The following is a 26,416-nucleotide window of genomic DNA, read 5'->3' as shown; positions in this document are numbered from 1 at the left end:
TTCTGCCTATGATTCCCTTTTCCACCATTTCTCTTCACTGTTTTTGTTCCTTAACTAAGTCATGGCGTGGGCAGCACCCCTCCCCTGTAGATTAGAGTGCCATGCTGCCTGCAGCATTCCCTACTGAAACCATGGCTATACCATGCTGGAGGCTCAGCATTGCTACGGGTAGAGGATGACCTGCATCCTGCATGGCTAGACATCTGCTCTTGACAGGTGTGGCCTCAGACACATCCATATACAAAACCTGCTTTGCAATACTTCCTGCAAGCAATTCTTCCAGAGACTGACTGATCAACCACTGGAAAAGGCACACAGATTCAAAAGTTCGTACTTCTTCTCCCCCCAGGCCAATTCTCTCCCGGCACAGCAGCTAAGGAAGAGTCAGCAAGCACCTTAATTTTGGCTGTGATTGTGTTGAGTATTTTACAATATATAAGTGCATTCTAAAATCAGGAACAACAGTTAAAGACCAAAGTAAGTCAGAAGGAGGTTGATTGAACTTGTGGTATTATTTATAAACTGTCCTTTGCAATACTGCTTGGAGCACCTCTTTTGCCTTCCCTACTTTGGAGACACGAGGGAGAAGGAACCTTTCTGTCTCCAATCAGGGGCATTCATCCTATTTGCTCTGCAGATGGACAGTACACCTCAGGCAGCCCTGCCTGCTACAGGAAAATGAGCAATACGATTCTGCATCCTTCTTGGTTCCTACACACACAGATAATATACAATATATCTCACATGGGACTTTTTGTTTAGCCAGAGCACACGTAGCAGCAGACTGTGCTGCCAAAATGTCATGTTGCAAGGCAAGGAGACGACTTCAGACTTCCTCCTTCTTGTGTTGTAGGACCTCTTAGCTAATATCCCTACTGTGTCTGATACCAGAGCAGTCATTTAAATTCTCTTTCTCAGTTCAGCACTTGGCATTTTTATCCTGTCTCAATTATGAACAGTCAAATAGTCCACAGGCATTGACTGGACTGTGTGCAGCACTATACTGGACAATAGCTGGATACAGTTCCATGTTTATGTGATCAACACTGCGTTTACTGTCACAGACTGCTCTGCTACTTGCTCTTAGAACAAGCCCAGGACAGCAATCAAGTGAAAGCTTCCTTCCAAGCCCTAGGACTCTGACACTCTTGCCATAAGTCTTTCCCTCACCTTAAATACTCTTTTCCCTTGAACCCATATTTTTCTTGAAGCCTATGTCTTATTTTTATATCTGTTTCCAAGTCATCCAGAAATGTTAACAGTGAAGCGCCATCTTCTTGCTCAGGTTTAATATCAAGACGGCAGGAAAGATGTTCTGTCCAATAGTCCTAGGAAGAGGCTGAAGATGCAACTGAAGCCAAACAGAGGGCTTTAAGATGCAACTGATGCCTAACTGAGGGCTTTCAAAGTCACAAGGGGCTGCACAACTAACTCCCATAATATGGTTAGGGAACTGGGTGCCCAGCTACTCCAAGTAACCTTGATACCAACCTTCCTGATAAGTGGAAATCTATCCCTCCTTTCTTCTTCAGTTGTCTGCCCTTACAGCTACATCCTTACAGAGCAGTATCAGATTTTGTTTATTCTCAAGTAGCTTTTAAGCTATCTTTCTTTAAGCTTTAAGAAGCTGCTGCAGCTGTTTTTAGGAACACCTAAGCTAAGAATGAAAAAACAACATGAAAATATCATTGAAGGCTGGTTTGGGTTTGTTGTCTTTTTTTTTTCAATCGTCCCTGCAAACACTGATACACTGGGTTTTAATGATGTATGTCCCTGTCTAGAACCACTGTAAAAACATGAATTTTTGCAATGCCAGAATTTCAATCTCACAGTCTCAGACAACAGCAAAGGTGGTATAAAGAGAAAGATGAAGCAACCAGAGTATGAGAAAAACAGCTGTTACTAATTTGCACCACACCTGTAGAGCCCTTGGTACAGAACAAGACTCTACACTGTGCCCTCTGTACAAATCCTATCAAAAGGTGATAATCCTGCCTAAGAGTCCCATATCAGAAACAGAGGGGAGGAGCAAAAGAGATGTAAACAGGGACAGTATGCCTGGCACAGAAGATAAAAGGGAAATGGCACCATAACTGGGATCAATTTCCAGTTTTCTCCATTGTGGTCTTTTAGCAGTGAAGAGTGAGTACATATAACAGCTACATGTTTGATAAGAGTCTGGAGAAGGGGAAGGCAAAGATTGCAGACCCTAAGCTGGTTGCAAGAATTCCAGGAAGAGGTGAGTCAAAGCACAACTAATTCTCGGTAGAGTGGAGGAGGAGATTATCTGGCATTCTGTAGTTACTGAAACCATGGAGGTGGATAAAAGCATCCAGTGGGAGATGAACAGAGGCAGGAAGGGTATATCCCAAAGGACAGCTGCAGGATGAACCAGAACAACAAGTACCTTAGCTTAAAAATGCAGAAGAAAGCAGGGGACAAGAGAACAATCAGTCATGGAGATAACTTGCAAAGATTCTGAGCAATCAGATTCCAGGCTGGGAGAGAGTAAACAGAAAGAATAAAAAATAGCAGTATAAAAGAAGGAGATTATTAAAAGGCAGGGCAGTCAAACACATAAAAGAGAGGAAAGAGAAACCTGGAAGTCTGTGTGGTACAAGACAGCATCCAGATCTGATGAACCAAGCATGCATACTCTGTGGCTGTTCATTTAATAGTTAAAAACTTACAAGGGTGGACATTTTATTAACAACAACAACCAAAAAAAACCCCACCAAACCCCAAAACCACAAAAAAACCACCACAAAAGCAACAACCCCAAACCCCAAAACCACAAAAAACCCACCACAAAACCAACAACAACCCAACCAACCAAACATCCCCACCCCCAACAACAAAACCCAGAAAACAAACAAAACCAAAAAAAACCCAAGCCAAAACCAAGTAAAATCCCCTTTCCAAACTAGCTCATGGAAGATAAAAGTAAACTTCTCTCCTTCATGCTGGGAAGGAGAGAAAGAGCCTAGCTCACTCTTAGTTATAGTTCCAGCTGCCATTACTACTTCATAATTGTTTACAAACCCACTCTCCCAATGGCTGCTTAGCTAGGTAAAAGCATGCATTACTTGTTGATGGCATGTCCAGCTGGAGTGTGTTCTACCTCGTACCCTTCTCTCCTCAAAACATCAATCACTGTGTTGTTGCCCATGAAGTGACCTGCAGTTAAAAGAAAAATGACATCAGAACTCACCAACCACAGGGAAAGAGGGAGAAGGACAACAAAGTCCTCCCTCATCACAGGAGGTGTGCCACACTCAAGGCAGGCAGAGCTTTATCACTCCCCACCAGGATGCACCAGAAACACAGGATCTCTAATGAGTGATTGCTGAACTTTCCCAAGGTCACTTCAATTACTACATTCTGCCTTTCTAAAATGCAGATGTGATTGCAATTACGCTGGTCCCACAGGTTGTTGCATAATGGGCTGTCCAGGGAGGTGATGAAGTCACCACCCCTGAAAGTGTTTAAGTGTTAAGGAAAGACTGAATGTGTCACATAGTGCCATGGTCTAGTTGGCATGGTGGTGACTGGTCAAAGGTTGGACTTGATAATCTCAGAGGTCTTTTTCAACCTAACTGACTTTGTGATTATCAGGCCATTGTGGATCACTAGAGGGAATAAGTTTGGACACCCCTGTTCAAGAGCAGCAGTGAGTGTACAACTGATGGTGATGCAAAGAAGGTCAGAATCCAGCCACATTTTAACATTCTCCAGCATTATAAAGCCACAGAGCTGTTGCTCAACATCACTAACAATTTTTAAATTATTAAGAATCATCCAACTGCAAAGAACAGACAATAACTCTGAAAGCCAATGACTTCGATCAACCTCTTTCATTTCTTCATTATATGCCACCAGGGCCAGACACTTGACCTCATTTGTGTTGATAAAAGGACTTAGTTTTAGAAGGACTTAGATAGTTCTGCCCTAATTCTGTGATTTACATCTCCCCTACATTCTCAGACAGATGTGGTGGCTGGTAAGATTGTATTTTGGCACCATAGTGAATAAATGACTACTCAAAGGTTGCAGGAGCAATGCTCTGCTCACAGAATGTCTTCCACCATCATTCTAACATGTCATGAGACCAGGCTGCTGAGAAGCAGAAGAAAGAGAGAACAAAGAGAGAACAAAGGTCTTGCACAGATTCAGCTTTCATAAAACATTTCTTCCTTTAACAGCCTACATTAATTAAAATTGGCCTTGGGAAATTACTCATTAGAGTGATCCCTTGCTTCTGTAGCTGTACACAGTGCTAAAATTGATAAGTAACTCCAGAAAAAACTGTTTTCTGGTAATGTTGTTCATAAATATATGGCAATAGAACGAGCAGAATGATTCCAGTAGCCAGGGAAAGCAAGAAGTTAGAAACAGAATCTAACAGTGCTGAGAACATCAGGAGACTAAATATAATGGATTCATGACTTTTCATTCCAAAAGGGGTTGAATGAATTGGAGCACAAAAATTCAAGTTTCTCACGCCACAACAGCAAAGTGCTCATGATGTACCAGCTTAAGGCATGACAGTTGGATGGTATCATTTGAGCAGAAGATGAACTTTCCCCCAGAGCCTAAGAGCACAAACCGATCTAGCTCAAATGAAACCTTTTAACCAAACACTGCAACGCACACCCATTGGGTACCATATTTTCTCACACAGTAATTAGATTTTGCCCCACTTCCTCAGCTTAAATTTTGTCTTCAGAATGAGTAAAGATTATGTACCATTACATTGACCTAACCTAATCCTGTTGGTATCTGCTGCTTCCCGATGGCTCAGCTCCAGGTACAGTTAACCAAGAATTCCCTCAGGTCAGCAAAAAAGACCAGCTGCAGCAGGGAACAGGAATGACTGTAATAAAATATTTTAATTGAGTAAAATTAGCTACTGTAAAGGAAACACTAGGTTTATAAGATGCCAGAATAGTTTCTGTTTCTCACCTTTAACATAGAGAAGTATGTGCAAAGGGAAGGAGGGAAGGATTCACTCCTCCTTCCCTATCTCCACACAGCAGAGGAAGGGATGCTTCCAAAGGGTGATCCATTCCTTGCAAAAGACAGTGAGGCAGGACAACTTGGACTTGTAGAGAAGTGCCTCTCAATTGACAAGGATATGGGCAGTGTATATTGAAAGTTCAGATGAGGCATTCACCTCATGCAGGCAATGATGCATGAGCCAAATCCCATCTTCAGAAGTGTAAAGCAGTTCCAAGGCTCTGAACTCCTATTTTCCTAATCCAAATATTTCAGGAGGAAAGGGACAAGGCATAAACAGTCTATAGGGTGATGTATGGTCTTAAAATAATTTTCCTTGTGCCAGTTTAAGAGCTTACAGTTGCATTCATTTCAAGAGTGAGCTACTAGACAGCTGCTCACACCACACTATTAAACATACCACTCCTCCATCAATCTTCAGTCATCCTTGCTCAGAGCAGTGATTTAGAGTGGAATGTAGGAAATCACTGTAGCACATGGATGAATCCCATTTCAATCAGTCAACCTGCTTGAGTGATTTTCTGTAGCTGGACTCTTTAATTTAATGCAGTGACAAGAATATCTTTTTTTATCACAGTTATGTGTACATTTGCTCATTGTTGCCAAGGCAATGAGTAATGTCTGCATGTGAGAGAAAAATGATATGCTAATATTGTGCAAAAGAGAACAGACCAAATGAATAAATATGTGTAAAATAGATGCATACAAATACAAACGGGCATGTGATATTAGATTGTTCACAAGACATCATCAATCAGGAGCCACTCACACTATAGGTACATAAAGGGTTAGATGATACAGTATTCACTATCCAAAAGGTGGGCCATTCGTGCTCCATGAGACAGAGCTCTGGCCCAGAGAAGCTACAGGTTCAACTGAGTGAGATGCAAAATTTAAAAAGGCAGAAGGGTGAGGGTTTGAGATACAGGACCCCACTAGGAGCCTCTCTACAGTCAGAACTTATGCCTCATTTCTGGGAACAACCACAAAAAGCAGTAAGTGGTGTACAAAAGATCGGATTGCCAAAACCAATGGTAAGACACACAAGAAAGATACACTCTCCAAGGTTTAAAATCAAGCAACTACTGCTGCAAGGGAGACTGAGATGAAAGTCACGTGGCAGGGCGCAGGCCTCTTTCACCTGTTTTCTATTTTAGCCTAACATACTTGAATGCTCCCCAAAAGAAAGGCCGTGGGCCCTGTCCTATCGGAAAGCCTGCTCTTTTCTTTCTGTATGCAGCCCTGCATTATCCTCACACCACCAGGTGAAGAGATGCCTCCAAGAGGTCAATTTACTCTGGCAGGGGGTGGGGAGCCATGAATCTTTATTCTTCTGTGCTCAAGCTCAAAGAGAAACTAAGAAGCTGTTGTGTGCACCAGCTCAGCCATGCACTCTACTGGAGAGTAAATAAGACCCAGGCCTTTAATCTGTACTGAAAGGAGATGGCATGCAGGGACCACAACAGGCAATATGCTCTAAGAACAACGCAGTTTGACCAGCTTGCACTCGCAGACTTGACCACACACTGTGTGCTTCTGACCCTTCCTCAGCAGCCACTCCCAATCCGGCAGAACACAGGCTGCTACTACTGCCCTGAAACCTGTGTCTCCTGCTCGCAGCTTTTACTGTCAGCACATGCACAGCTGCTTCTATAACCGTGCCAGGTTAGGTAAGTTTTACCTAGATAACTGTGGGTTTCAGCAGAGATTGTTGAACCTACATGTGAGCCATTGTGAGTCTGAAAAAGTTCTGCATGTAGTGAAAGGAACTAAGAAATATTGCAAAACAAAAGTTCTGTTTCTGTTACTAAATTTTAATTTTTCACAGAAACCAAGTCTGTAAGACTCATGAAAACTATACTCCTCTCTGAATTTCAATAAAATTGACTATTCCAAACAGATAAATAAAGTTCTTTGACCTCTTAGAATCATGTAAAAAGGAAACTGTCAAGCATACGTAATTCTGTGTTTTCTTTAGAAGAAAGATGGCACTTCCCATCTGCCCCAGAAGCACGTCAAGATCTCACCATTTACAAACATCCCAAGCCAATGAATCACTGGACATACATGTAAAGACACCAAACTGTTTGTTAGGAAACATGATCTGGACTGCTGACTTCCAAGATGTTGTGGGAACAACTAAAGCATAGAATTATAGCACAGCAACCACAAATTAGTCCAGCCACTGGGGACATCATAAAGCTGGATGTTTATTTGCACTGTGAGCACTCAAAAGGAGTTTTAGTGCCAGAGACTCTATGGGCCACTGAAACAAATACTTTCAAGAAAGTTTTAGAGGTACAAATCTTACAATTATTTAGAAACTTCCTGGAAATGCCTATGGCAATTATAATCTGCTTCATTCTTCGCATCTTAGTCTTTAACACAAACACAGTTATACTTTTGAAATACACACTGGGACACAGAACCTGGAGTAATTTTAACCTAGCTAGTAAAATTATGGAGGAAAAAAAAGCTAGATTAAATATATATTATGATCCAAAGCAAAAGAAGGAAAGGAGGTGATGTGATCAATTAAGCTACAAATCAGTTTCCTTCATACACATGCTTTCTGTACACACTTTTCAAGAGGAAGACACTATTTTCAAGCTTGAGTACCATGCACCCAGGTATAGCAAACTCACACTTCACTTCTCTCAGAATCAGGAGGAGGAAATTTTGCACAGTTACATTAGATAATCCAAGCAATATATGTAAAACAAGGATCAGTCATAAAGTGGCAGGAATTCCAAATCTGCCATTTAAGTTAAAACAGTATATCAAATGGAAAACATGTAATAATACTAAATCCAGTAAAATCTTGCTTCTCACAGTATTTCCAAGTCAAGAAAACTCCAGGTACCGGAACAGAAACCAAAGGACAAAGGATGGTACTCTCACAAATTTAGTACTGCAGGGAGAAGGAAATAATGAAGATTGAAGGGGATGAGGTGGCCACAGTGATACTATAAGTCAACTTAAAGAATCCCTGAATTCACATTAGGTGTAGGAGTATAAAGATGTTGCATTACAATGCTTCTGCATGCTTACAGGTCAAATCCCATGCAAACAGCCCTCCCATGCCCTCCCAATATTTTTTGGACTGCAGACCTCCAAACAAAATTCTTCCTACATTACCTACAAGATGTAATATTAATGAGATATTACTCTATAAACTTTGAACCCAAGGTTTTATTCTACTGGGACCATGATAAGTGTTTGTCCACAAAACCATGATTTCCTGGAAATCTTTTATTAGTATAAAATCTTAGTGGATCATACTTCACCACTCTCAAACCAAACAGGAAAATCTGGTGGGCTCAACTGCAGAACACTGATGTTCTCTATGCCCAAGAAAGTACTTTCCCTAGACATGAAAAGACTTAAAGAAAGTGCCTCAAACTTGCATTTGCTCAGGAGGGAAAAGAATAATCTTCCATTTCTTCAAAAGTGATGTGGTTTGCTAATCAACTTGCCTATATAACTTCTCAAAGAACTTGATGTAGTGCAAGTAGCCTTGCACAAGGCTACAACAAGTAGCCTTGCACAACATAGGAAAAATAGTCTAATACTAATGGAAAAGAAACATGTGAAGTTACAATTTGCATGAGCCAAAATGAAGGCATTTTTCTTGTGGAAGATAAGAAGATACTCATCTATCAGTTTCTGTCGAAAATTAGGCCTCTTAAATGTAAGGCTTAAGCATTTTTTATCCCTGGTGATTCCCATTTTTACCCTTGGGCAAAGTCAAACATCCTGATAATCTCCTCCAAAAATTGAAGATAGAAAAAGCTTTTTCATTGATTGTAAGACCAAATTTATGACTAAATTAACATAAAAGAAAAGTTTACATGCCCATATTTTGTAAAAAAACTCTTAACAGATGAGTTAAGAGAAACAGCTTACGTTCAAGGCAGCCTTAGCTACTGGGTCTCCATTTACTAAGAGTTTTCCACTGATAAAGCCTTATGGTTTTGAGACAAGAAGACCCTCACAGAGGTGACTATGCTAGCACCCAGCACTATGTTACCAGTAAGGGAAGGAATTACCAGTGCCGTATCTGAGCTACAGTACTCACAGCCACCTCTGCCATTGGACCTGCTCACATCACACACCACTCCTTCTTTTCCAGCAAAAAAGTTACTACGGACTTGAAATCCCCCTAGCTCAAAACACACATTACACGATGGAAGTTTTCCTACTTTAGCTGCCCAGTAAAAGCACTAATGGGTCAACCCAGCACTGATAGGAAGACTGTCAGTACCTGAGGAGAAACAGCACCATTTTTTGGCCTGGCTGATTTTGACAGCTGCACTAATATATTAGAACAGAGGCTACTGCCTCTAATGGAGAAATGCAAAGCTTTCTTCATTTCACGTGTCAGAGATGTCAGGAGCAGTGCCCTTCATGTGAACCCTGGGGCGTTGGATGTGGGTCCTGCCTCCACACAACATTATCTTTCCCCTTCAGGGGTTGTTGTTCCAATAAACCCTGTCATTAGCATTCTGAAGACTCAAAGAGGCTACTAAGAAAAACAGTCTCAAAGCTGCTGGGTTGTATCTGGCATTCTCAGATTACAGAGGTACAGGCACACCTTCAGGCACTCAGCCTTTCCTCCCACCCAAGGAAGCTATAACGATGCTGCATTCCAGAGACAGAAGCACGAAGGCAATCAGCAAGCCCTTTGAGCCCAAGGAGAAGTGAGGTGGCCCCACAAGACTCATTTAATCTGTTTTTAAAATCTGTTTTATCACTATGTTGTCTTCCTGCCCCTCCCCCCACCTTTTTTTGACCTCTTCCAGGATCCACAAATATTCACCTTCTTACAGACTTTTAATGAACTTCCTCACTATACATTTCAAATCTTTTACATAATGCATAGATAAATTTACATTCCCTGTGCAGCCTGTATCTCCAGTTCCCAATGTACTGAACTGGCAGGTTCAAATTCTCCATGGTGGATTCTGAATTCCCACTAAATTTCAAAGTGGTATCACATTTCCCTGGGCAACTTTCATATTCCCATGGCAGGTTTTTGTTTGGTTTTACAGGTATTAACATACTTACAAGCTGGACAGAGACATCCTGGGCTTAGCACTGTTGACTGCTTGTTAAACCACTCCTGACAGGTCCTTTCTCCCCTTTTCTTACCCAGCAACAGTAAACCTTGTTCCTCTTGCCTAATTTCACATCTAAAAATGCCAGATGGAACAGAATATTTCAAGAAGTAAGACTGAACAGCTCTACATGGAAACAGTACCACCTAACTTGCCACTCAGACTCAGCACAGTTCCACTTTCCCCTGAAAATTCTTTTTTGGTTTCATGGTTTTTTGCTTGTTTGGTTGGGGGGGTTTTTTTGTTTGGTTTTTTTGGGTTTTTTGTTTGTTTGGGGGTTTTTTGAGATTTTTGAGAGCAGTTTTTTGCGTTTCTCTTCTTGGGTCTTTTTGTTTGGTTTTGTTGGGGTTTTGGGGTTTTTTTCCAGGTGGTTTTGTTGTTGTTGTTGTTGTTGTTTTTGCTTTTTATGAATAAGGATTGACGGAAAAGGGTTTAGACAAGCCTATGGATCCAACACATGTGGCACCTAAGACTGACACAAAACTGACCTCTCACATCACAAGGATTGCCTTGAAACCTAGAGAAGCTGAAGGAAGCCATTTGGTGGACTACAGCAGACGGGGGTAACCATTGGTGGTAACACATTCTGTCTGGGAAAAGAAACCAGTCAGTCCCTGGAGATTTGACTCCATACGGTCTCACTAATGCCAAATAAACACATTTGTTATTCCCTTTAGTAATTAGAAGAAATGGTAGCTGAAGAAGTTCTCACCAACATCCTTTTTTTCTTTGCGTTAATGGTGGCTTACCAACATCCACTATACTTTAAAGGCTCAGAATGGTGTTTTTTTCAGGAGCAACAAGGAAAAATAGCTCTGAGAGAAAAAAGAATTTTCCAGTGTTCTCAAGATTAAGAGGACCAGCTTCTGAGGTTGTCAAATCAGCCAGCCTCTCTCACTGAAGTCAGTAATTTCTTCCACAGGGACATAAGGAATCTTAGATTCCTCTGTACTTCTTATTCATGAACTGGCACTTTGGAGTTTCTCAACTGTTCAAAGAGGCAGGAGAGACTAGAGGGAATTGAAACTTGGCTCCCAGAAACCTGGTTTCACCTGAGGCCTTGTCTGTCAAAATAAAGTCAGGATCTCAAGCCACTGAGTATGCTTCCTCCTACATAAAAAAAAACCCCAATGCTTTTTTTCCCTCAGTTATTCTTCAGCCCCTTCAACAGAAACCGTAAGTAAGCTAAAGGAAGAAAATGGAATAAAATGACCATGCTGAAGAAAAAACCCACCTAGAGGTGAATCTGAAACATCAAGGGGAACATGGAATGCCTCTACTGGCATGTCAGCAGTAAAATGTAGACTAGATAAATATAAATGAAGTGCTGAAGGGGGCAGAAGACCTGATGACAAAGAATGAGGAAAAGGCCAAGTACTAGATGTCTTTGTTACTTTTTTTAGTGGTCAAACCAGCCTTCAGGAATCTCAGGTTCTTATGACTAGGGAGAAAGTTCAGAGTAAAGAAGGTTCACTATGGGTGGAGAAGGATCAGGTTAAGGAACATGCAGAAAGACCAGCCATTTACAAGTCCCTATAGGATACATCCAGAGAAACTCTGTGAGCTTGCTTAATGTCACTAGAGGCCACTCTCAACTACCTTTAAAAGGTCGTGGCAAGTGGGGGAAGGTCCCTGAGGACTGAAAGAAAGTAAGGATAACTCTTGTCTCCAAGAAGGGCAGGAAGACGGATCTGGGGAATTATGAAATGCTCAGCCACACCTCTGTTCCTGGGGAAGGTGGTGGGGCAAATTATCCTGTAAACCATTTCCAAATGTGTCAGGGATAAGCAATGGTTGGGAGTGATCAGTATGGATTTATGATAAGGGGAAACTTGGCTCATAAAGTTCAGCAAATCAAGTTCTGCACCTGGGCAGGAATAGCTCCAGGCACCATAACAGGCTGAGCACCAACTGGCTGAAGAGTAGTTTGGTAGAAAAAGATGTGCTGTCTTGGTGGTCATCAAGTAGGCCTTAAGCCAGAAATGTGTCCTTGTGGCAAAGGCAGCCACAAGTGCTGCCAGCCGATTGAGGGGAGATATCCTTCCCTGTTCCTCAACCCTGGTGACATAGTTCTGGGTCCAGTGTCTGGCTCTGAGCTTCCCAGATCAAAAGAGATGTGGACGCACTGGAGAGAGTGCAGCAAAGGGCCACAAAGATGATAAACAATTAGCGTATGAGTCACACTAGGAGAAACTGAGATTATTCAGCCTGGACAAGAGAAGGCTCAGGGGCTATAAGTGATGCCATAAATGCCTGATAGGAGGTTGCAAAATAGACAGAGTAGAACTTTTCTCAGCGGTGTCCCATGAAAGGACAAGAGGCAATGGACAAAAACTGGTACACAGGAAGTCCCACTTAAACATAAGAAAAGGCATCTTCAGTGATTAAACACTAGAATAGATTACCCAGAGAGATTCTGAAGTCTTCATCCTTGCCCATACTCCAGTCCTAGGAAAAGTGCTATATGATCCTGCTCCGAGCAGAGGGATGAACCAGACAATCTCCAGAGCTCTCTGTCAGTATTAACTATCCCTTGATTCTGGGATGATTTAGCCAGCATGCGGCACCCTTGTAAAACCCGGACAAGTGGTAAAGTCTCCACAGTACAGTAGGACAATGCAGCTCTCACTGTGTCAGTGTTCCCTTCCTAGACAAACCAGAAACCTATGGCATTACCTGTCTGGCTGGCTGTGAAATCACATGTGACATCACTTACATTGGCTTAGCATCCAGATCCTGAATGTGCCACTCAAGAATTCAGAGAAATTGAAAATCCATACAGAAGGAAGACTGCTGGTGAAAAATTATAGCTGGCTTTGCTTCACAAGTTCAACCACTGGCAACAGGGAGCAGGCCTGGCTTGTAACCCTGCTGCTGCCATACAAAAAGGCCTGTCCACAATTAATATAAAATCCTTACTGAACATAGTGGAATGCTGCTGCCATTGCCAACTCTCTCTTCCCATGCTTTCCTCTAATTCCCTCAAACAGACTTATTTTGGCTTGAAACTCTCCTTGTTTGCACGCTGGTCAGAAGCAAAGTGTTTTGGATCTTCTCAGCAAAATCTGTTATTTTTTAGTTCTCCACTTTGGTGCAAATTACTCCCAAACAAAAATAGTTTCAGAAATGAGCTCTGACTGCGACGCACTTTCAACAAAATATAGGGAGAGTTTGCCTGATTGATTAAAAAAAGGCATAAAATGTGCTGAATCTAATGATCAAATCTATTATGGCCCAAATTACCACACATAATTCCACATAGGAAGTCAACATCTATAGCCATGAAGCTATATCAAGACCCAGGAAGAGGGGTCTTGATAGACTTGTCTTGAAGACTACTTCTTTTGCACAATGTATTACACATCCCATCAGTCCAGTTAGAATATAAAATAAATCAGTATTTTCTGATTTTCCTCCATTAAAAATAAAAATACCAAGATTATTTTAAATAACATGAGAAGGTATATGTAATCTCACAGTCACACACAAACCATGACCTTGTTTCCATAAAATTGATGATAAAAGTTGTTTTTTCAATGGTTTTTTGTTAATGGAAAAATTGAACTTTCCTTACAAAAAGCCTAGCTGTTTTAAAAATAAAACACATGGTGAAAAAATCTGGAAAGAAAACTACTAAAAGTCTTCTCTCCCCTTCTTACTGGGAGACCCTTTAATATCCTACTACCATTTTAATACAACCTTGTCCTGCAGTTTATAAGCTCCTGCTAGGAGATACTTTCTTCACTGGTGGTCAGAAGAGGGCAAGCCACCACACAGTCATGACTTATTTCCATTCCTATAGCCTTTCTTTTTTCTTCCCTTTTCCTACTACTCATTCTAACCTGCCTTGTGTGAGCACTTTCCTGGAACCTTTTTACAGTAATTAACAGCAGTACAATTCCAAGCAATGCTTAAAACTGATCACAAGATATTTGTTCATCTTCACTGCTTGCTGGCATAAAAATAACTCATCCACATAATTATCTATCACATACAGCAATCTGCATAAGCAAAAGGCTAAATTAGCTTGCTGGAAAACAATGAAAGACTGCATTCATAATTGCAATATGCACTCAGGAAACCTCAGAAATCTGTAGAAATTGATCTGTTTTCTGCAATATATCCTGTGATGCTACTTCTCGTTTAGATGCTTAATAAGAAACAAATGAAACAAACAAAACAAATAAAGAAACAAACAAAACCCCACCAAAAACCCTGATGCAGTCAAACAAGGGCGTAATCAAGAATTATGCTGCTCAGTGTGGGAGGCTGGCACTATCCTTTGAACAGAACTATTTGGAAGAGCAGATGAGAACAGAGGACAGACTGGTATCAAAGCCAGAAAGTAATTAGAGACAATTTCAAAATCAGTCCAAAGTCCCCAGAGAAGACAGGGAAGCTGTCTGGGTTCAAAAGTAGGATGGAAAAGCATGAGAAGAGCACACCGGGTGCTTGGAGATCAAGCCATGTGCACATAAGCCACAGATTAAGGGTATTCATTTAGGCCCAAGGCTCCTGGCAGTGCTGCAGTACAGAAATGCTGGCAATCAGGACACAGAAAAGGGGGAACTGGGAAAAAAAAAAAGAAAGAGAAAAGCAAGATTCCAGGAAGCCTGGGAAAGGATTTTAGGACTGTCATGAAAGTTGGGAACAAGAGAAGTTTAGAAGGACAGGGATCTGTCCTGGTCCTGCAGTGCTTCTGGGCTCTGGGGCAGTGCTGTGCACACCAATGACAGTGAAGACAGTCTGGGGCAGAAGGGCAGGAACAGAAAGCAATTAATGGGAGGGGAAACAAATGACACAAAATGATCTAAAGACGTGATTTGCAGCTCTTGGGATTCAGAGTCTGTGCAAGGAGGGGAAGAAGCTCCCTCCTCCCAAAGAATCCTGCTCTTGGGACATGACAGATTCAGAGTGACACAATGCATCCACATGTGTCTGCTTACATGGGCTGCTCATTACTCAAGCTGTGATGCAGTAACCAAAGCCCAAATATCTGCGACTAGCCTCCTGACAGAAGAGCAGCCACCTGCAACAGACACAGCTTGGACTTACAGCTGGCATATGCTTTCATCAGAAACATCAGTGCAGCAGGTTCAAATGTGGTCAGAACTTCAGCAGTGGAGTATAGCAATGTCCTGGTCTTAGCCTACAGAAAGATATGACCAGAATCCACACAACCAGGACATGCTTCACTGTTCTTTGTGACAGCGAGTTGGACAGAGCAGAGATAATGCAGGAAGATTGCAGGTTACAGTCTTCACACACATCTGAACAAACATGGTCAGCCACCCTTCCTGAAGTCCTGGCTCTCACACATTGGGCCCTTTTTATGCTAAGTTTGTAACCACAACTCCCTGCTGCAAGTACAGAAATTCTCACAGACTCTGAATACAAATGCTTTTAGTGTTTAAGTAAATATTTTCCTTGCCTTGTCTAGATCTTCCATCCTCACTAAAGCAGTATGCACTGAGACTGGAAAACCACACATGGACACTGACACCAGTCTCAGTTTTCCCCCTTTCCCAAAGGCCATACGGCTCATGGTGGAGGGGATGTGATACTTCTCTGGGAATTAGCACCTCTCTTTTCTAACACTGATCCTAACTTCTTCCTTTCCTTGGAGCTAGAACAAAGGATGGGAGCCATGGCAAAACAATCCTGTTTTTACCCTCCATCCAGCCCTAGTCTGAAGTGTAGATGTTAACCTTATTGAGTTGGATGTGCTGCTGGATGTGCCTGTAGAGTTCTGCTGGCTGCTAAGAGGCAGAAAATGGAGTAGGTTTTCCCCAACCAGGCCCACTGCACTGCTCCAAAATAGTAGCAGACACAACTTCCTTGTGGAAGTGCAGAGAAAGAGGTAAGGAGATGCAAGAGGAAGAGGAAGGGTGAAATTGTGCCTTGCTTCTCCCCTTGCATTTATTGAGCCCCTTGGAGTCAGACAATTTGGCATATTCCTTCTTTTGCATGTGTCCTTGAAAGGTTAATTCATACACTGGTGCAACCTCAGACGTGCTGCCTTTCATCTCAGCTCCGTATTTATCGCTGCTATCCTTTTGCATTCGTTACCCAGACAATAAACACATGTGTATGTCTATGAGCTGTTCCTCCTGTGCATGCACTATAGTTGACTCAGTATCTCTGCCTCTGCATACAACAAACATGTCTGCAAGCACATGCACAGTGAGCTCCTTGTACACTGAAGAACAACAGTCTCCTATACTGAAAAGCTTTTCTACTAGAGTACAACTATCAGGGAAAAGCTGACTTCCATGTCCACCACAGTAAAAATACTGAGCCCTCTTTAAACTTAAGCAAGTATTTGCAAAATGCTTCTAAAGGACAAGGGAAGGATGAGTTCAGTTTGAACGGCACCACAGTCACATACCAGCTCCAAATGCAAAGAAGAAACTCTTGTCTGGGTGCTCTTGCAGCAGGTCCTTCACCCTCCTGCCCATTCGCTCATTTCGCTTGTAGATGAGCTCCTGGCGGAAGTAGCTGTCTATCTCTTGGGCAGTAATGCGTTCATGGGCTGGAAGTGTAGCATTAATAAAATTTGGGACCTAAGGCAGAAAAAAAAAAGTCTTAATGAAAGGGGGATTTATTTCACAGGCAGCCATCATGCACAGGCATTTTAGCTCCACACAGAGTGTGGCAACTGCCTCATCCCTCAAGGCATAGCCAGTACAAAGGACAAAACCCAAAGCAAGCTAAAAAAACTTAGCAAACTTAAAATAATACATGGCGCTTCATTTTTTCTCAATGCATCGTTTCATAAGCCAACCAGCTGGATTTTTTTTATTCAGAGTCAACAAATACTATCATTTGGCCACACTGAAGATCCTAACTCCTGACTGCTCAGCTGAAGAAAGTATTTGCCCCTAAATGCCTTTAACTACTCTTAAATTGCCATAGGTATGACATAACTGTAATGATAATTACACTCTTCTAAGAGAATTTGACTGGTATCAGAGCCCTCAGGCTGCCAAAGAATAACTATGCAATTTGAACTAGTTAAAAAAACATCCCTAAACTTTTCAAAAGAAAGAGGGCCAGATTTTGTCAGGAGATAAAGTGTTACCACCTCCAGTTGCCCAGCCCTGGCGGTGTCTTTTAAAATGCTGGCTTGCATCCGTGGGGCCCCCAGGACAGCTGTGCCTGCACACTACCCTGACCTCTTGCCAGTGGAGAGAAAACGTGGGTCTGCAGTTGCAGCAATCCTGGCTTCTTGACAAGTAGCTTTAAGCATTCAGTTATGGGGACAGTTAACTAAAAGGCCTGCAACCGGTGGTTTCTGGAGAGCAGAGCCACTAGTAAACCAGGTGCTTTCCCTTGCAAGGCGGCAGCAGATGAACAGACTTCGGAGCCACTCAGAAACTATTATGGCATCTGTCCAAAGGTGAGCCTGCAGGTAGTCCTCTACTGGGCAAGCATGGAGTCAAATACAACTTACTGAGAAATTCTGCTTAAAACATAAACTGACAGTGTTGCAAACTATTAATGTTCAGCTCTGCTGCCAAGGAAAGTGCCCTGAGGTGGAGCCCCCTCATATTAAGTAAAGGACAGTTGTTCCTTGGCAGAATGCATGAGCTGCTCAGAACAAGCTGCTGTCTTCAAGGACCTAGGGGCAATGTCTGCAGTCTGTAACATCTCCACAGGATAGTGATGCAGCATCTGCATCCTCTTAAAATGCTGGCCTCCTCTGAGAAATCCTTTGAAATCTATGTGTGGAGTGCATGGTGTAAAAGCTAGGCAGTATTAATGACCAGGATGCCTGCACCTGCAGGCGGGCAGGTGTGCAGGACATGAAGGCAGCAGCACCTGTGCAAAGCTTGGCACCAGAGAAGCAAGGGTTAGCATGACTCTGCAGCTCTGCACCGTATGTATCAAAAGGTCATGGGAAAATGGTTATTCAGCAAGGAAAGCCCAGGTATCAACACCTACCTTTTCAGCACTGTAAGGATAGAGCCTGTGTTTTCACTGATGTGCACAAATTGCCAGGCAATACCTCACACACAAGAACAGAGAGACCTGATGTCTCAGCCTGAGGTTAGTTAATCTAACAGCCCAAACAGGCCAAATTGGTCCCTGCTGGGCATTTTGTCATGGTTTAAAGATTAGTATTGCATTCCACTGTGCTGCTTAGGAAACCATCTCCATAAACCCAAGTCTGTGAGGTCTCAGAAACTCTCTTTTCCTTCACATTCAGTCTAAATCTATCTTTTTGTTTCACTCCATTTCTCTTCTTTGGGCCTTGTCCACAGCACACAATCATACTGATAGGGGACATTAAAAAGCTTGTAACTTGCCCAGCCTTACACAAGCGTCCAAGTCACGAGTGCATTTCTCTGTTCCTGCTTGCACAAGAGAGCCTGCTGTTGCTCTCTGTTGGCATTAAGTTTGCTCATACCTAAGCTAGTGCAGTTCCACAAGTTCCTTAAGAAAGTAAATTATTAACTCATAGAGCTTTGATGCTAAAGGGAACACAGCACACATCCAAAAGGGAAAGCCAGGTGCACCTTTGCTGCCTGTGTACAAGAGAGGGGTTGAGGTGGTGCAGACTCCTGGAATAGGAGGCTCAGGAAAGCAGATGTGCCAGGGAGCCAGCAATATGCTCCTGGCCCTCACCTATAAAGGGCCTGCCTGAGGAGAGACGAGCACAGGTGTGACAGGGGCAAGCACTACAGGGAGATGTGCGTAGTACAAGGGCTGCGGTGGCAAGACTCACTTGAGAAGTGTCATGGTTGAAGATGATGGAGCTGAGGTCCCCACAGTTGTAATGCTTGATAAGGTCTTCTGTCGTATAGGGGATCTGGAAACTGCCTGCTCGGAGGCTCTCCTGCTGCAAGAGAGTCTGATTCAAAGCAAAGACCACCTGAGGGAGGGGGAGAGGGAGGAAAAGACAGAGTTCCTGGTAAGTTCTCTTTTCGTCCCATGAGAAGGTCACAGACACACAGCCACCTGCTGAAAGCTCTTTGAAGCTGCTCCTGCTCTGAGCCTGCCAGTCTAGACATCACCAACCCATGCCTCCAATGGCTCTCCTGGTACTCACAGCTTGGATCCCAGCTGCTCAGAGGGAATGGACTCACTACATTTAACTCCATGGGGTTTTGCCTGTGATGTGATTAATATGAAAGATACAAAGGACCAGGCTGAAGAAGGGGCAGTCTTGCTTCCTTAGATGACTGACCACCACAGAGCCTAAGGCCTGATGGGCTCCTGTCCCCGTAGTTTCTCAGCCATCTACCTAAATTAAGCATGGCTTATCCTTGTTTGACCTTCTTTCCTCATCTGCTAGAACAGTCATGGGCTGTTGTTTCCTGCTTTGTGTCTCCTCTCAGACACCGCATCTATTTCAGGCAGGAATGGCTCTCTGGAGCAGGCCAGGGAAGAGTGGTGGCTGTTGGAGGATGCAGGAAGCTGCTTTCCCTGCAGCTGCTCAGCATTCAGTCTCTCCCAGCTGACTGTCTCGCTGCCAGCATTCCTTCCTCCTCAGCCTTCCCCTGGGAATGCAAACACTCCCATCATCCCCTTTGCCTCAAGGCAAACTATCTGGCTGCCACAGCTCCTACCCCCAGGGACCTTTCTGTTCACCGGAAAGGGAGAAGATCGCCCTCCAGATGTGGCTGCCTCTCCACCTCCAGCCCAGCAGGGCTCTCCCAAGGCAGTGGCCTCAGGACCTGACCCAGACACTAGCTGCAGATCCAACTGCCCCCTGCCTTGGGCAGAGCACAGCCCCTAAGGACGGCAGCCACGTAAAAGGGACAAGAGAGCACTTTGGAGCAACAGGTGTCTCTGAAGCCAAACAGACAATGCAGAATCTCTGTATCTCTCTTCAGCTGCTCCAGCCACTGCAGCTTGTAGTCACCAAGCCCCAGAAAGGCAAGAAGCCTTGGGGTACAAACTCCCCAGGCTGAACATGGGATGTCCATAGGTACCTTTGGTGGGACGTGGAGCTGTATGGTCCCCTGTGCAGGGAGCAGTCCCCTGTTCAGCACCTGGCAAGAAAAACACTACCATCTCTTCTGAGCACAGTGCTTACTCACGCTACCACCAGTTTTCACACCAAAACTGGACAACTGTAACAAGCTTTCCTACTACCTACTGGTCTATTATTTTTGTTTTTAAAGGAAGTAAGCTCAGATATATTGGTTTGAATTTTTTAAAAAATTACTCATGAAAGTGTTATTTTCTAAGCTCTGGTTACTCTGTGTAATTAACTTCTCCTGGATATTTGCCTCAAACACCATCAAGTCACTCTAGAACTGAAAGTATTTGCCAACACTATGGAACTCACACATGAGTAAGCATACTCAATGTACTGAGACTATGTGAACCAAATTTTGGGATTACAGAACAGATGTGGAAACAAACAGGTGCAATTTCCCTCCCATAGCACAACCATCTGTCTTCTACAGAAAGGTGCAAATTCCACCAGACTTGAAATCATGCTGTCCCCACTACAGCTAGACTTACCTCTTTGGGTCCAAATCACTGTGACGTAATCCAATATGAAAGTACATAATGTAGCATTAGTTCTGGGAGGGTGAATAGCAACATTCACTCACACCTCATGTTTGTAAAAAGGGGAAGAATTCACTTTGTTGGTACAAACTGCATTCAGCCAAAATATTAACTCCAGGCAGACACTCAGGCAAGTTACATCAAACAAAGCAGTGGCCATCTTGCAAAGGACCTCTGTTAGATTTTAAGGTAAATTGGACAAAACCAAATTGAAACCACTTTATGTCTGAACGAAAGTTTGCATGCGGGATGGGGTTTATCATACTCCGAAGTCATTGTTTTCCATTTGTTTGGCTTAAGAGACTTCCTAGTGGATGCTAATGACCAGAGAACATTCACTGAGAGACAAGCCAAATCCATGCTGAAAATATGGGATTTCTACAGCCATGACTGCTAGATCATGCCAGCAAAATGCTGTATGTACAACCAGTCCAGCCAAAAGCACTTACACATGGGAATAGCCTATTTTTAAGCTATTTCACACTGTCTCTTTGAATATTTACCATTAAAGCAGTATGTCCTTTTCCAGATTTTGAAACAATGACAAGACAATCTCAGTCCAGAGAGTAGTCAGGAAATGTGACAGCCTCCTGAGCTGGTCAGGCAGCTCTGCCTCAATGTAGATTAAGCATATCAAAGAGGCTTTTCAATCTTTACTGTTTGATTTTCATCCAAACACAAACCAGCAGAGGGTAATGGGTTTCTGGGGAGAAAACACATTTCATGGGAATAGAGGCAACTCACCACCTCTCCCTCCATATCTCTTACTGCTGGCATGACACAAAACTGCCCTGGTGAGGCAGCTTTGGCAGCTCTATGGCCTTTGCTAAGAGTACACCTTTCTGGTTGGAGGTGTGAGAGTTGATACTGGACACAGGAAGAAATTTCAGGACGGCAGCAGCTGAAGGGCTTGCCTGCCCAAATGGGAAAGCAGAAAAGACCCTTTACCATGAGGTTATTCATGTTTCAACTCAAAGAACAGAGTGTTCCAGCTCACTGCTCAAGACTCCTACATCCCATCCTAACCACAACTGCCTGGGGACAGAGCATCCAGCAGCCTGCCTTGGACTCCATGGCCCAATTGGTGGTTTGTGTGGCACTGCATGGGCTGTTTTTATTTGGCACGGAGAACTACAGAGGGCTGTTCCCTGACAGGTCAGACTTCCCCACGAGCAATATCTTTCCCCACTCAGATCTAGACCTACAACCTATCACCGTACATAGTACATGAGGGAGAAGCCACAAAAGAACCACCTGAAGTCCCCCACCCAGAGAGTGGGCTTCCACCTTGGTGCTGTGAGGGAGAGAGGAAAGACCATCAATGTCCTTGACAATGAACGCTCCCTAATGAGTTACAGTAATTCATGCATCAGGCTTTGCACAGCTGGGGCACAGAAAATGCTATTGTCAAAAATACTGTCCACATCAGCTGGTCTGAACAGAATGGTGGCATCTGCTGAAGGGGGAATGATGGCACAGCTGCTGAACAACCACACAGAATTACAGTTTGCCATCAGCATGAGTGTACAGCCTCTCAAAGCAATGTGGTAGTTCCTCTCAATTCCTGTATCATTCCTACCTTCTTGGGGGAATTTAAACTCCTCGGCAGAAAGAGAAGTGGATGTGGGGGTAAAGAGGCAGGAACTGTTTGCAGTATCAGATGCTGCTTAAAGCTCTGCCCTGGTGAGAAGGTTATCTTCAGTAAATAGTAATGGATAAACATTGTCAGGGTCTCAGGAAAAGGGAAGATTCCTAAACCTACTGTTCTTGAAGGATTTAATTTACTGAGATGGGTCTTCCTCAGAAGTTGATAACGCATTATCTGTCATTACTTCTCAAAGAAAACATCAGACTAGGTGCAAAGTGATGCTTAAGGAAGACCACAGGCATCGAACTCTGCAAATTGGATCCCAGTCTTGTTTACCAGATGTGAAAAGCTGAAGAAAGTCAACAGAGCATGCGAAGCAGGAAGCAGATCAGCACCTGGTCTGAAATTGCTATATTTACTAGGCACAAATGTTGCTTGCCTTCTTAAATCCCCATTCGATCCTGCAGTCCTTTCACTGCTAGTAATTCCAAGTAGTTAAGAAAACAGCAAATAAGGAAAGGTTAAAAAGAAATTTTCAATTTTGCTCAGAAATCAAACCCAAGAATTTGGGTTGATCTGAGCTCCTCCAGCAGGTGGTACAGAAAGTGTGTGTCTGTCTTGCGGATATCTCTTGCACTGCACTATTTTACTACTTCCAAGATCTTTCCTGTGCTGGAATCCACAGGAATCACTCTACATTCATCCTCCTTGCAAAACTATTCTTCCTTATTTCACACACCCCATCCAGCAACTCTATCCTTCTCTGCTCCATTAAGTGTATTCATACTAGCATCAAAGCATCTTCTGAAAAGATGTATTTGGAGAACAAAAGTAACAAGTTTATTAGAAAGGGATTTTTTATCTCCCACCTCCCATTTTCACTGTGATCTCTGTTTTCCCCCAACCCTCTCCCTTTTTGTACTGTGGAAAAAATCGATTAAGCTCTCTAGTATACATATTGCTGCAAACCTCATTCTCCTCCTGGAGATTTCTTCAGCTGTCAGAAGACACTTGTCCCCTTTGCTAGCATTGTTGGAGTGGCCTGCTAGGCTAAGGGGGTGGGGAAAAGGGAGTTAGAGCCTGGCAGATGCCTTTTTTGTCAAAGACAAAAGACCCCCTGCCATCCTCTCCACTTTTCAGTACTTTCATCCACATTGGATCAAAGTGCTATTCTGCATATGAAAGGAACCTGGCATTATTCACTTCAAATTAGCCTATCGCCATCCCGCTAGCCTCCAAGTCTTTCCAACAAAAGCACTCACATCTGTTCCATCATTTGCCTCATCTTCAGGGTTTTTTTTCTTTCTGCTCTCAGTTTTTCAGGGCCATTCAGCCCCTTGAATTATAGTCTGGGGAGCATCTTCCTTGCTCTGGGATCGTTCAGCCGAACAATTTGCTTTTAATTGTCTTAAGGAATCATGGGCTGGTTTTGGGTCCTTCCCAGAGACTAACTGCATCCATTACAGCTTCCATTCAGCCTCTTCAGCCAATTCTTTCCCTTTTTCTCCTCCTTCTCAAAAGCATGTTTCTCTCCTTGCTCTTCACCTGCCTATTGGTGGAGGAGACCATTGCTTCTCTGGGCCAATGAACACTACTGCCCCAAATCAAAGCAGGCCTTAAATCAAAAGCATCATGACTATCAAAGTCAATAATCCTCCTTTGTCATGGTAATGATCCAGGAGGCCAAGTGTTGAGAAGAAAGCAGGATTTCTTGCTCCAGTGTGATGCAGTTCCTTAGAAGTCTGGTGAGCCTTCAACAGAAAGTTGAGACTGGCAATGCCAGAGCCTGGAAACCTGAAACCACCTATCATGAGGAGCCCTGCAAACACCAGCCTGCACACAGAGGTGGGAGAAGTCTGGTTTTGGCATGGGCTGAAAATGGCAAAAGGAGGTTTAACCCACCATCTGCAGCCTTCAGAGCAGTCTAAGTCACTTTCAGAGCTGTTGCTTTAGTAATGGAGAGAAAAACTTGGAGCACTTCTGTGAGAAAGACGGGATTGAAGCCATTAGCAGAGACAGGTTGTGTAGGGTGCCCACCCAGTGGACAAGAGACGAACAGTAGAAGTCAATGAAACAAAAGGAAATGGAAACTACTTTAGGTTGTTTATGAGCTACGTATTTCCTATGGGCTTTGTATTATTTATATTTGGGTATTTTCGTAGAAGGAACACCTTTTCTGTAGCAGGATCATCCAAGTCACTTAGATGACATACAGTTTGCCTCAACTCAGACACAAAGATGCTGACACAGGTAAAAATATGAAGAATTTCATCTCTCTCTCTGTTAACAAACTCACACTAACACATCTTATGCCAAATTCTTGCAGTGTGTCTTTCCAGAACCAAACAAAAGACGCTGAAATTTTTCAGCTGTTATCTGGAATTTAAATGGGAATACACAAACCAACCCTTTTTCAGTTAGGAGCTATAAAAACAAGGCTTGAGAAGCAATGAATGAATTTTTCATTCTCTTCTTATTGCCGGAGGATGCTTGATAATGTTGAATCACAGGAACACTACTTACAGCACTGCTGGAAGAAGTGCAACCCATTTACTTGTAATAGACTGCACTAATACATAGCCTTTTTGTCTGAGTAATTTACACTGATTTACAGTGTAAAACGTAATTTTTATGTTTCCATTGACAGCAGCAGAAATGAATGCCCCACTGTGTGCTGAATGTGGAATAAGGCCAGCAGTGGTACAGATTGTTCCCCTTTCTAAGGGTGGCTTGTAATTCACATCTGGACACCTCCAAGACCTTGCTGGAACTTGCTCCCATCTTTTATAGGGCCAATTATGTGGCTATGAACCTGCGGTGGAGGAACTCTCCACCTAAGCTTATTGGGATTCCTCCGTGTGCTGCAGGAATCTCCCAAGCTGTCATGAAGTGCATTCTCGTACAGAAAATCCTTGAACTGGTCAAGGATCATATTTGCACATTACTAGAGATGGATTAAACTTTTTTTTAAAAAATTGTGTCTTTGTTAAAGATTTTCTAAATGTTAGCAAATTTTTTTCTAAAACCTTCACATATCAAATCTTCACCAGATACATTTTTACTCCAAGAAATAGAACTAGGGGGCTAGTTCTTTGTCTAATTTCAGGTTTCTACAGTCCTGAAGCAAAGTCAAAGGCAAAAAAATCCCATCTACAACCTACTACACTTAGAATTCCTACCTGTATCCTACTCAGCATTTCTTCAGTTAGCAATGTCCAGCTTCAAAATCCTGTTTGAGAACAATGATCCAAATGAAAAGGAATTACTAACAATCCTGATTTCTCTTAGATTATGCTCGCTTTCCAATTTACAGAACTCTACAGTACACTAGTAGCAATCGTTTCTTTCTTTTGCCCAATATTTATTTCATAAAACACTTTACAGAACCATCTCAGGACTGTATTAAAAGAATAACCAAGTCACAAAGCAAAAAACCTGAAACTAGGGTTTCTTGAGCTTAGACTAGCTATACTTTCAAAATTCAACATCTGCAATTGATGTTTTAGTTGGCATTTTGTTTGTTTGTTTGTTTGTTTGAAATAATCTTCTACTAAAATAGTTGCTTTGGTCCACTTCCTCCTCCTTCCTTTCCACTGGATACTCTTAAATGTAGTTGAAACAAAACTAAAATATTGAGGTTAGTTAAACAGCCTTTTTTTTTTTTACACTTTTTAACATCCATAGAGGAAAATTCTCTTAGAAACAATTTGGCTTTCCAACTGTCAAAAGCATATTAAAAAAAAAGCAGAAATGATGACACTTCACTGTGTTTGTGACTGTAAGGACAAAGTAGTAAAACTGCCAAGACTACCTACCTTTCACGGTTTCAAGGACAACATTTAGAAGAACTTTTTATCCTCCTGACCCACAATTACAGAAACTAAATAAACTTGGTATTGATGACCTGGGATTTAGCCACCATGTTTTTCACTCAGTGCTCACAGATGCTCTTTGGAGTGCTGCTAGATGAAAGAAAATTTCCAAGGCAAGTCCCCACTTGCCTTCAGTATTTTTTTTTAGTTTAACTCTCTACCACAGGCCATGTATAGCTGAGGACTAAACTCAACAACAGTTTGGAAGATTGCTAGAAGTAATGAGGCTTAGAAACTTAGAATATTTCAGAACACAAATTTTTAATTGGTTGGAATGCTTCCCCCTCTCTCTGCAAAAC

The 26,416-nt window shown here is 42.7% G+C and overlaps 1 protein-coding gene across 1 annotated transcript in view; it reads right to left on the bottom strand.

Annotated features, from left to right (window-relative positions):
- TRABD2A (TraB domain containing 2A) overlaps positions 1–26,416 on the bottom strand; it is a gene marked incomplete at its 5' end in the record, with an annotated part of 81,948 nt that overhangs the window by 7,915 nt on the left and 47,617 nt on the right. The window contains 3 exons of the mRNA XM_082301159.1: positions 3,087–3,177; positions 16,522–16,696; positions 18,862–19,008. Of these exons, the coding sequence (XP_082157285.1) occupies positions 3,087–3,177; positions 16,522–16,696; positions 18,862–19,008 (413 nt within the window). The remainder of the gene's footprint in view (positions 1–3,086; positions 3,178–16,521; positions 16,697–18,861; positions 19,009–26,416) is intronic.

The sequence above is a fragment of the Coloeus monedula genome, assembly GCF_965178545.1.
Source record: "Coloeus monedula genome assembly, chromosome: Z".
In the NCBI taxonomy this organism is placed as follows: domain Eukaryota; kingdom Metazoa; phylum Chordata; class Aves; order Passeriformes; family Corvidae; genus Coloeus; species Coloeus monedula.
The sequence above is the reverse complement of the archived record's forward strand: the minus strand, read 5'-3'. Positions and strand labels throughout refer to the sequence as shown.